General features: G+C 41.6%; 1 protein-coding gene across 1 annotated transcript in view; it reads right to left on the bottom strand.

The window, feature by feature from the left end:
• Positions 1-5,046: 5,046 nt before the first annotated feature.
• LOC101861135 (leukocyte receptor cluster member 8) overlaps positions 5,047-12,026 on the bottom strand; it is a gene marked incomplete in the record, with an annotated part of 38,317 nt that continues 31,337 nt past the window's right edge. Inside the window, 1 exon segment of the mRNA XM_005102547.3 lies at positions 5,047-10,927. Within this exon segment, the coding sequence (XP_005102604.2) occupies positions 10,768-10,927 (160 nt within the window).

The raw sequence follows: 12,026 nt of genomic DNA, 5'->3' as shown, positions 1-12,026 counted from the left end.
CAAATCTGAGTTTCTTTCGATTTCTAAAGGATGATGAAAGGTAAGATTGCCTGCTTAAAAGTAAGAATATTCTGACGAATAGAAATTACATGTATATAGAACCAAAATAATGACAATGTGATTGTGGTCCTACCAGACTGACACTCTATGCACAAACTTAACACACTTCAACTTTGTTATATCAGTCTTTAGGCTATCAATTGCTTTTGTGCTGCTCTAAATGCCCAAATTGAGCTTGCATTCTACTGGTGAAAGATATGTTGCCTGCGAAAAGTTGTCTAAAGTACCAGGTGCCGTCAGTCGGTTTGGTACATACATGTACTTTCTTTGACGATTACCATTTATTGTTTGGCTTTACGTTTTTGTGGGGGGGGGGGGGGGGTTATGTTGCCGATCCCCCGGAACTCCTTATGCGGTAGATCTATCTATCATTATTACTTCATGTGATTTTTGATGACCTGAAATTGTGAGTATGTAACAACACACTCTTCATACGTTTAGGAGATTGTTTTATTTGTTGTTGTAGTTTTTTTTTTGGTCGGGTTTTTTGTTGTTGTATTTCTTATTGGTAACTCTGTAATGATAGAATGATAGAAGGAGGGCGAAAGCAGGGAGCCATGCGAATGCACCCAAACGACCTTTGGTAATGAATCATTTGTAAATTGAGAACCCTCTAGGAAAGGTTCTGGTTTTCCAAACATAATGTTGTACTTTTATCAAAATAAGATCTGTCCTTTATCAGGGCACCATGCCTATCAATAATGTCAACCATCCCTTTTTATCAAGGGCAAGACGATGGGTGATAAATTGCAGACGAGCTGATTTGGACGGAAAGCCAACTGAAGCATTAAACAAAGGAAATGTTTTGTGTGAGGAACATTTTGAGCCATCATGCTTTACAGCTGCATCTTTCTCTGCTCTCCGTTCCCGAAAGAGGATTAAGATAACCGCCGTTCCAACTAAATTCAACATTCCAAATCCTCCCACTAATGTGACCCCTAAAAGACCCCCTCCTAAAGAAAGAACTTTCCATTCCAACAGTGGATAATGACTGTGAAGTTCGTGTACCAGAGGACACACATATTGACTCTGAACAGGAATCTTCTGCAAAAGAGCAAATGGTTGTATTGCAGCAAAGATTGAGGGCAGAACGATCAAAATCATGGCGTCTTAAAAAAAAAACTGGATAGCAGCAAACAGGACCTAGCTCCACAGGACCCTGGGAATAGTAGCAACGATGAATGTGCGTTTGAAACAATGCGCAATACTCTGTCGAAGTTTTTGTCTCCAGCAGCTCTGGAATTTGTCATGTCACAAGTGAGGCTATCCAAGGCCTGTAAAAAAGGTCGCAGGTGGAAAAATTCTGACAAAAGTTTGGCGCTGGCGCTCTATCATGCATCACGCAAAGCATATTCTCCCTCCTGCAGAAGCTCTTCCAATTGCCTTCCCCCAAAACACTGAGCAAAGCAATACAAAACATCCAGATTCGGGCTGGAGTGTCAGAAAATTTCTTGAACTTGTTTAAAATAAAAGTTGAAGCCATGACATCCCAAGAACGGTTATGTGCTGTGGTATTGGACGAGATATCACTAAATTTTAGTCTAAAGTCCTCTCTGCAATATAATCCAAGCGATGATGAAGTGGAGGGCTTTGAGGACTACGGCTCACTTGGACGGACACAGAAACCAACAAACCAAGCTCTGCTTTTTATGGTACGAGGATTGGCTGCAAAGTGGAAGCAGCCTGTGTCATATGTTCTTTCTAATGGCCCAGTGAAAGGAAACATACTGGTTCAGTTGTTGATGCATGTGATACGGAATGTTATCAGCATAGGACTTATCCCCAAAGTCATTATTTGCGACCAAGGCACCAATAACAGGGCTATGTTTAGAGCCCTTGGGATAACTGAACTCACACCATTCTTTCTTTGCGACAGTCACACAATTTTTGCTCTTTTCGATCCACCGCATTTATTGAAAAGCATAAGAAACAATTTCAAACTTCATGGATTCACCTTGTATGGGCTTAACATTTCATGGGATCACAAAAAAGATTGTAGTTCCCCAATCAGGCTTGCTCCGAAACTGACCAATGGTCACATTTACTTAAGGTCATTCAGCCATCTTCGAGTGAACCTTGCCGCACAAGTCCTCAGCCATAGTGTAGCTGCAGGAATCACATGCATGGTCACGTGGAGAGCATTGCCACCAGATGCCATCCATACGGCATATTTCATCAAGCAATTAGATCAGCTCTTTAACTGCTTTAACAGCAGGTCACCTTGAGCGAAGGCCACAATGAGACATGCCATATTGGCATCATCTTGTCACATGGCATTTTTGGACCACTCTTTGGTGTGGTTGACAGGTGTAAAATGCAACAACAAAACCACCACACTCCCTTGCATCGAGGGCTGGAAACTCACCATCTCATGTCTCAAGCAGCTCTGGAATGATATGAGCTCAATCCATGGGTTTTCGTTTCTGCTGACGGGCCGACTCAACCAAGACTGCATTGAGAATATGTTCTCAATCATCCGAGAAGGAGGAGGTCACCGTTACAACCCAGATCCCTGCTAGTTTCGGTCCTCCCTCAGGCAGTCTATGATTGATTTTGTCATGGTGAGCAGTGACCACAAGAATTGCAAGGATGACCTGGATGCCTTTCTTTTTTCATTAGAGAGTGTCCAGTCCAAAGGTGCCAACATTGCTGTCAAAAGCAGACTGACACAAGATGTGCCTCTTGCTTTGAGAAAATTCATGGTAACATCTGCCACACCATCACCACAACGGCAGAGGACAACATTGTGGCATATATTGCAGGCTATGTGGCTGTCAAGCTGTCCACTGTCGTGTGTTCTGTCTGTTTTCAGCTCATGGTGGCTGGTGACACTGACCCACCATCTCAAGCACACCAGTTCATACAAGCCAAAGACTACAAGAGATGCGCACACAGTGGCCTGAAAACCCCAAGTCATCTACTTCTGTCTGCCATGCAAGCAATGGAGGCAGCATTTCGTGCTGTTGCTGATGGTGTTCTCCACGTCAGAGGGTTGAGAACGATCATCATTAAACGCCTGATGAAGGAAGAAGCCGTCAACAAGCTCGTGTGCCACAGTGACAGCAACTGCAACCTCCAGTTTTGTGTGGCAAGTCTCTTTGTGAACATCAGGCTCCACCACCACATCAGACTGAGGAATAGGTTGGTAGCGGCAGAAAAGAGAGGTCAGAAGAGACCTAGAAAAGCTGCTACTGCTACCTTCTGTCACCAGTAGCATCCTTCTGAGAACTCCCCAGTCAGTGACCGAGTCCATGGGTTCATCTTAAAGTAAGTCACCTCCGAATGAATGAATTTTTGTGATAATTTTTTTAAACAATTCGTCTGTCTTGGTGCTACTAGATCTAGTAGATCTACTTGCCATCATCAAATTTTCGTGGGTTCTTGGTAGGAGCTCTTCTTCTTCACACTCTATCATAGAGTTACTTTTGTCTTATGTATTTCCTGGCACTTATGTCTACTTAACTAAACAATCGAACTTTCTAATTTTCATTCACACGCACATGTGTGTGTGTGTGTGTGTGTGTGTGTGTGTGTGTGTGTGTGTGTGTGTGTGTGTGTGTGTGTGTGTGTGTGAGAGAGAGAGAGAGAGAGAGAGAGAGAGAGAGAGAGAGAGAGAGGGGGGGGGGGCAGAACGAGAGAGGGTGGGGAAAGAGAGTGAATGTGAGAGAGAGAGAGTGGAAAACGAGTAATTTTTCCTGAAACTTAAACTGATCATGCCTTTGATTACGGTGGTATAACTATTTTCAGATCTATAGAGACGAAGTCTATTAGTTTGTTAGAAAGTATAAAAACTTTGTTTAAAACCAACTCTTACGGCCGAGGGAGGAAGGGGAGTAGTTTAAAATATGCGATAGAATTCACAGACCCCCTTCTTTGTTGAAGGCCTAGTAACCCAGTGAACTAATTACAGAGGGTACTACATTTTCTCATGACATGACAGCATCCCTGAGCATCGCCGTGGCAGCGATCACCGCGCGTAAGTGTTTTCGCGCCCCGAGCCGGCCGATACGCGAAACAATGCATTGTTATGGAGCGCCGCCACGAGTGTCATCTCTCTATTACTGCAAAACCGTCTCTGGTCATACGAGTCCGCGGGACACATTCTGTAGGTAAGAAATTTTGAATTTTGCCCGGGTGGCGGCGAAGCCAACTCTTATAATTTATCGATTTTGGACTACCAAGGGATCTTTAACGTGCATAACTTGCACACAGGACCTCCGAGATTTTTCGATTAATCCGAGAAGGCAACGCGTAGATCTTACCTACCATAAGATCAGGGCTATGGCTGAAAGACAGTAGACAGCAGTAAGAACTTAGGGGAGGCAATAGAAAGGCTGCAGAATGAGTCGGGGCAAAGAGAGTTAGAAAGTGGAGACGAAAGCAGACGACAGAACATTGTAATTTGTAAGTGAGCAGGAAATGAGAAAGGAGAAAATATTTTAGAGAAGAACATTTCCAGTCGCTATCCGGATTCGAACCCGAGACCTTTAAATGAGAGACAAACACCTAAAAGCAGCCCAGCTTCGAGGCTGTCCTCAAGAAAACTCTAGACCACAAGAGACCCCAGGCCTTGTGTTGAAATGAAAGATAAATGTAGGCCATAACAATCAGGAACATTCAGAAGGTAAGAGACAGTGAGTGAGTAATGTCCACTTCCAAGAAATGTCTTGGGGAAACAGACACAAACTGACGCTGTCCTACACAACAAAAACCTTTCCAAAACACCACCCAAACCTCAGAGCACAAGAAACTTTCCCCAACACATCAGGTAGTTTAGTTTTAGAGTAAGAGTTTACTGCACTTGCAACACAATAAGGTCATACAAGTGTCAAAGATTACAGATGTTACAACAGAGGAACAAAAAAGTTGAGACAAGGATGATAGACGTTTGAATTCGATAGGAAAGAAGCAAATCACACCAAAGCACCCGCCAACCTCCCACTCACACATCAATACATTGAAGAAATGAACAGGAACAATGTCGAGATATGGGGCCACTGGGGTTTATTGTGATTTATCTGTGAAAGGAAGGCAAATACAAACATCCATGTACATAGTAAATATTGACTATACACGACACACTGGAACTAACATTAACAACAGTAACACACCACCAGGAGGGACCCCGCAGATTCCTCACCATGTGCCCAGACATTCCACACAAGTACGGACAATAAAAGTCAGTAAGAAGAAACAAACACAACTGTACAAACTAAAAATTAATAACTGTACAAACCAAACACACTGACAACTGTACAAACCAAACACACCGACAACCTGTAACACTTCAACAAAAATGTCATCAACAGCTTTTACTTCAGAGAGGGGGAAAAAAGCCATGGGAAGTCTATTGAAACAGACAGCTTCAAAGGCAGTTTGGAATCTTAAAACTGATAGCCTAACATACTGTTTTGTCTTTTAGGCCAAAAACATTTCATCGAAGTCGAAGGACCAAGTGTTCAGTCATGATCACCCGGAGCTTTGAGCCACTTTGAGTTCTGGAAATGGCATAAATTGCTACTTCCGATTCCTAGCCTAAACCACTGAAACTGGAAACGAGCATCGCCTTCCTACTTCCCCCACAACACAACCTCATCTGATCCTTACCCCAAATACCCCCCCCCCCCAACTTATCCAATTAAGAGAATACATCAACTTAATCCCTTGCATCTTAGTGCAATGAAACTCCTACAGCTGCACATTTTCTCTTGAGAAAAAACATGACTCCCCAAAAATACCAAGTTCTCATCTTTCAAATTCAGGAACATTAATTTTCAAACTAGACTCATAGTAGTGTTTGAAGTCCTATTTTCTGAGTAAATAGAAGTATATCGACACAATGACGACCAACAAGTAAAGGGAAAAAACAAGACAGACAGTAACAACAGAAGGAAAGAAAAGAAGTTGGACCTATTAGTTGTGTCCTCAAACCACCTGCTTCCTACACTCTGACCCAAATGATAGCAAGAGACTGGTGAATACGAGTTTGAGTAAAGATAAACACATTGACGTTGATAATGGTCAAGTAGTGCAGGGAAGAAGCAAAGAGAGACACAACAACAGAGGGAAGGAAAAGGAGTAAGGTCAACGAATTACCTTCTTTTTTCTGTTCAGCACGAAGACAAATTTGTTGAAGGTACACACAGTTACATAAATAGATGGAAAACATTTGCTTCTCTACATGTTTTTAAAAAAAGGACAGACAGAAAACATGCAGAGAAAGACACTGAACTATTGTACTCATACCGACCCATAACAGACAGCTCAAAGGAACAAAGATATAATTATGTACGAGAGCAAGAAACAAATACAGACAGCAGAACTATCATTCTTTAACTCCACAATGGACATTAAAGTTGCAAAATAGAAATTCAGAATCTTCAATAGGTTCAGCCCTGGCTTGATCTAGACATGTGCTTGACAAAACCATACTTACCATAATATACCCAAAAAATGTAAGTTTTAGTGTAAAAACCAATAACAGTAAAACCAGACAAAAGCCAAAGCTGCCAATTCTGTCACACAGCCCCCAAGATCCTGTGTTACTTACCAAACACAGATTCTCACTTCTGTAACAAAGAGTAACATCCCTGTTATGAATATTTTTGGGTGATTAACAATAAACAAATAACAAATTTTTCTAAGAGAAAGAAATAACACAGGTCACAACATGGGATCTAACACTGTAGACAGCATCATCTTACCTGATGAGCTAGCATATAAAAAAAAACTATCAACCTTCACAATACCAGCAGACCTGTAGGCCTACAGTACTAGATTCCTTGAACGTAGCAGCAGCTGAACATCATATAAAAATGCACTTACATAGATATCAGTACACCCATTGACCATTGCCATTGTCATAAAAGAGTCTACTCTTTCCGCCTGGAAGCATTTACAATAAAACATAATTCAAAACAAATACATTCATTTACCATATATTCATTCAAGAGAATCTGGACTAGTTGCGTTCCCAAGCACAGGAGATTCCTGTTCATCCATTACAAATAACAATGGAAAAGTTTAAATCAGCAAGTATAATCAATACATAACTTTTCTACTAGATCCTGAAAGAGAAGGAAACATTAAACAATTAGCAAGGATGACGGTCGCTTCATTACAATGAACAAAAAATAAACATTAGGAGCAGCATTAGAGATAAAGAGAGAGAGACTGGAAGCGGGGCACCTCTTCCGCACTGCAGCAGCGACAGCCAACATCTGCTCCCCCCCTCATCACAGGCACCATCAGCATCAAGGTCAGCAATGGTGAGCTGAGCCACACAAGTGGCCAATCCCGGGGAAACTCGCATGCAGTCTTTTGCGCTTAGTTTTAGAACACAACGTCCTTCTGCAGCTGAGAGCAAAATAGGTTGTAGTCACGCACTGAAACTCACAGGTCACGACAGTTCTCCAGAGGACCACGTGAGTGTGCAGTCATATACCAATTCTCACAGTAGGCCTCCATTCAATATCATAAAGTCTTTGACCTGTACTCAGTCCACAACCCCCCTCCCAGCTTCTTAAATTTCCTAACAACTCTTTAACTACCAGTACCAGCATATTTACATAAAGAATTTTAGGCTAGACCCAAGAACACATTGAAGAACGAATTGCCTTGACGCACCTGATGTGTGTGTATGTATCAAGAGGCATGTGTTTGGCCTAGAAGACTGTAGCCATCGCAGTCGAAGGAGAATCGAAACAGGCTTGTTTTTGCTTAGACAGCAGACTTGTACGTGCTTGACTGTGACAACTTGCTGCTCAGGTAACCAGGTACTTGTTCACCAGACACTAGGAAATACTTCAAATTAGGGGAGCCTTCTTGATATGAAAATGGCAGTTAATTCTAGGGCTGTGCTTGACTTGACATCCGGACACTTTATGTCATGAGACTTGACAACTTGAGGAAAGATCCGTTGCTTTGTAAATTCACCCACAAAGGACTTCCAAAGACTTCCTCGGCATCACTTTCCAAAGCTCAGTGTGAAGGTAGTAAACTGGACAGGAGAGGACTGGGTTAGTTTGGGCAAAAGCCAAAATATGGTACAGGGGCAAGGAGGGACGGGGATGAGGTGGGGAGGGCAAAGCATATAGGGACACAAGAACTGGAAATGTTCAGGGGCAGAAGGGTAACTCTCTCTGGGACATGGTAGGGCAGGGCATAGGGCTGTGAGAAAGATCTCTTGGATAAGGGGATTGAGATAGGCAGCTCTTGGGGTTAGGGAGACTACCAGAATCAGCCATTTTCAGAACTGTGGTGAGTGCACTGTGCTCCAATCTTACGCCTGACGAAATATTTCCCCATGGTCTTCCTTTCAGTTTAAACTGATAACGATAAAAAGAACAATATCTAGACTTAAAATTCCACAGGAAACTTACAATTTGGCTGTACACTGGTGGCAGCAAACTGTGCAGATTGGCAGCTTATTGACTTGAAGGTGTTGAACGAATTGAAAGTAGCATTCTGCATTCAGATTCATATCAGTGGTTCTCGTTGAGTTATCCAATATTATGCTGACATCCTCTCCTGGGCAATGACCGACTCACAATGCAACTCTTTACTGCTTGACAGATTTGGAAACATAATTGTAGAAAAAGCTGTTCACTGGAAAAGGCCCTGATTTTTTGCATCAATGTGCTAGCTATGACTGCTCAAACGGGCACCACCTACTTGAATGGTGACGACTGTAACATTTAGAAACATCCACTTGACTTAAAAGTAAACATTCTGAGACCGGCGCATATGTAAAATTCAAAATCCACTTGACAGGTACAACTGTAAAATGTAGCATCCGCTGGACCGCCGCGTCTTGTTACCAACGTCTGCCTATAGTTATTCATATCTCCTTGAGGTAGCAGCACCATGATGAGGTTTCAATGGGATAACTTGATAGCTGAGGCTGTCTTGTTCAGCAACATCCACAGGAGATTAAGATTTAAAAATCCATTAATATCAGTTTGATCATGATTAAAGCAAATTTCAGCAACATTCACTAGATACTATAAAATCCAGCTTCATTCACTGGACTTATTTGCAAAATTCACTTGACTGTTTTGATAGCAAAATCTGCTTGACTGTCATAGCAGTAAAATCTAGCAATATCCACTTGACTCTGTGACAGCGAAATCCAGCAACATCGGCTTGACCTACACCTGGAAAACTCAGAAAGTCGATGTACATTCATCTCAACTGCATTCTCTTGATCTTCTATGACTGCAAAATCCACAGGACTGTTATGATCTCTAAATCTTGCAATATCCTGTCAACTTCTATAAAATCTGGACCTTGGATGTCCCTCTCTGGTCACGAGATGACACTGACATGTGATAGAGTTATTCTGAACGATGAATGGAGATTTACTTGAAAACAAGACTGGAAACGTTACTGGTTGACCACGCTGTCAGATCTGATCATATGGGGGGAGGAGACGAAACCAGTCTTCAAAAATATCTATAGGTGCCATATTTCCTCTCTTGATGGGAGAACTAGGTGGGGCCAGTCAATCCATGCCCCGCTTTGATGATAGGACAAAGTGAAGATAGATGGTCCACTTTCCTGGAGGTAATAACAAAGCTCAAAATGTTGGTCCAATTGCCACCGATTCTTTGAGAGGTGTGAAGTGTGAAATGTACATCAAGACAACTCGCGCACCCCAATGTGAGATATATGAAATTTAATACTAAAATTAAGATCCCCCCTCCATCTTAACACTGAAACTTGAAAGCTGATAATCAGATTGTAACTAACCACTTGTAATGTATGAACTCAGTAAGAGAGTCATTAAATACTAACACAAGATCCATGAAAGTCTCTGTGAATGGCCATAAAATGTCTCAGCAGGGGCTTCCTACACCTACTGATACCAAAACTGACATCTTAGCTTAGCCACTTGACCACTAGACATACTTATAGGCTACAATCATAATGATGTGTTGGGTCTTGCTAACAGACACTGAGAAGTCAGTAACTGTCTTTACAACACAGTAGACAAGAACAAGAACACTTGCCTTCCACATAACTATGTCGAATGGAAATGTTTCTTCTTTTACTGTTTCTGGCTGGAGGGTACACACAATTTAGAAAATGAGAACACTTACAATCTTTCCTCCTACATTTCAAACACATCACAATTCCGCTTCCTCATACTTCCAGTCCTGCAAGTCTGAACACTGCTTTCTGGCACAGTCTTACAAATGTAGCTAATAAGCTAACAGAGGCAAGTTCCAAGCACAAATCTTGTACAAAATAACCACAAGTGTCCAGTCTCTGCATCAGATTTGTGAGAAATAAAAAGCGTTCTCGGCCAATTTTGAGGACCGTAAAGCAAGACCCACACATCTGCACATTTAACTACTCTATACTTTCCTCCGCTTACTCTATCAATAAAAGATTGCATTTAAGCACAAAAGAAGCCCAGAAACTCACAAAAGCTGAGCCTGTAGGAAGCCCCTGAAAGTGAAGCTGAAGAAAATCTTGAAGCAACGAGTGACGACAGAAAAGGGGGCGACTGACACCATAATGTTTCTGCCGAGAACACTCTACGTACTGTCTTTACCACACTGCGTGGGACTGCTGAGGCAGCCAGTACAATGATAATGATGAACGTGTTTATATCACAGCCTTTGCGCTATACGGATAGCAACATCAGCACTGTAAGATCTTTGCTTTGACCGATACAGAAATGAGATGTGTGATGACTCGGTACTACAGTGTTGGAACAATGCCCATGCTCGCTTTGCAGTCCACACTGGCCTTGTCAGCAGAAAATGTCACCCCCTTCTCCAGCAGGAACTCCATACACTTAGTCCGGTCGGCATACGCCAGCTCCTTCATGAAGAATTCCACGGGAAGCGTGGGTCGGTACCTGTATGAGTGCAGCCCAGGTCGAGAGCGGCGGTAAGACAGACAGACGCACCAGAATGGGGCGGACAGAGGAAGCAATGCGAATCGCATGATTGCCACGCACAGGCACACCCCACAAAACAATGAAAAAGAAGAAAGAAAAAAAAAGAATGTTAATAAATGCAGTTCGGTCATTATCATTCTTTCAAGCTTGAAAAACACTTCTTTAACTTAACTCTCAGTGCAAAATTATTTTTTCCAAAGAAAACACCTACAGAAAATTATTATAAAAATAAGAAAGTTGAACGTCCATTAATATCCTGAAAAGCTTAAATAAATGATTTCATTTGCTCATTTAGCTTTTAGGTCAAAGGGCCCTTGATTGGCACAAGAAATTTCAATAAAACTGTTCAAAGATATCTATCTACCTAATGACATATGATAAAAAATACTTACGTGAGCTCTGAAACAACAAAGATTAGTTAAAACACAAGAGAGAGGAAAAAGATGTTTCAATCTTTTGAAACAAAGTAAAAGTGAACACCTAGATTGAATAGCTTTTGTAGAAACTGGAAGGAACAAACTCAACAATTAAGGCGTTACGGAATATATTACTATACTATCCTGATACTTGCGTTACATCACTGCAGGCTTCTCATTTACACAAGCATAACCTGAAATATTCTTGACTTGATTTGATCTCCAGAGCAATTTAGTACCACGTTTACCTCAAAGACTATATTTTTTAAAAATAAAATTTTTTAATTCAAATTAAACCAAAAAAAAGGAGGAAAACAACAATTCTATCACTCCTACCCGAAAATGACACTTTAGTTTTAAATGCTAATAATACCTTGGAAAAATTACAACACACTAAAAAAAAAAAAAGATACTTTATGAAAAGATAAACATCACAAGAGTCTTTCAGCATTTATTTCTGGGGTTTTCTTTCTTTCTTAATTCTTTGTAGAGTAAGAGAGGCACAACATAGAAACATGAGGGGGACACAAACAGTTCAGAAACCATCAGTAGTAGGACACAACTAGAGCCGTCCAGTACAACCTCGAATCAACTTAACCTATGACTCGACTTCACACCGCTGACCCAACTCACCCCCCCCC

Source organism: Aplysia californica, unplaced genomic scaffold (genome assembly GCF_000002075.1).
Source record: "Aplysia californica isolate F4 #8 unplaced genomic scaffold, AplCal3.0 scaffold00330, whole genome shotgun sequence".
NCBI classification, from domain to species: domain Eukaryota; kingdom Metazoa; phylum Mollusca; class Gastropoda; order Aplysiida; family Aplysiidae; genus Aplysia; species Aplysia californica.
This window is presented reverse-complemented; position numbering and strand designations above follow the sequence as displayed.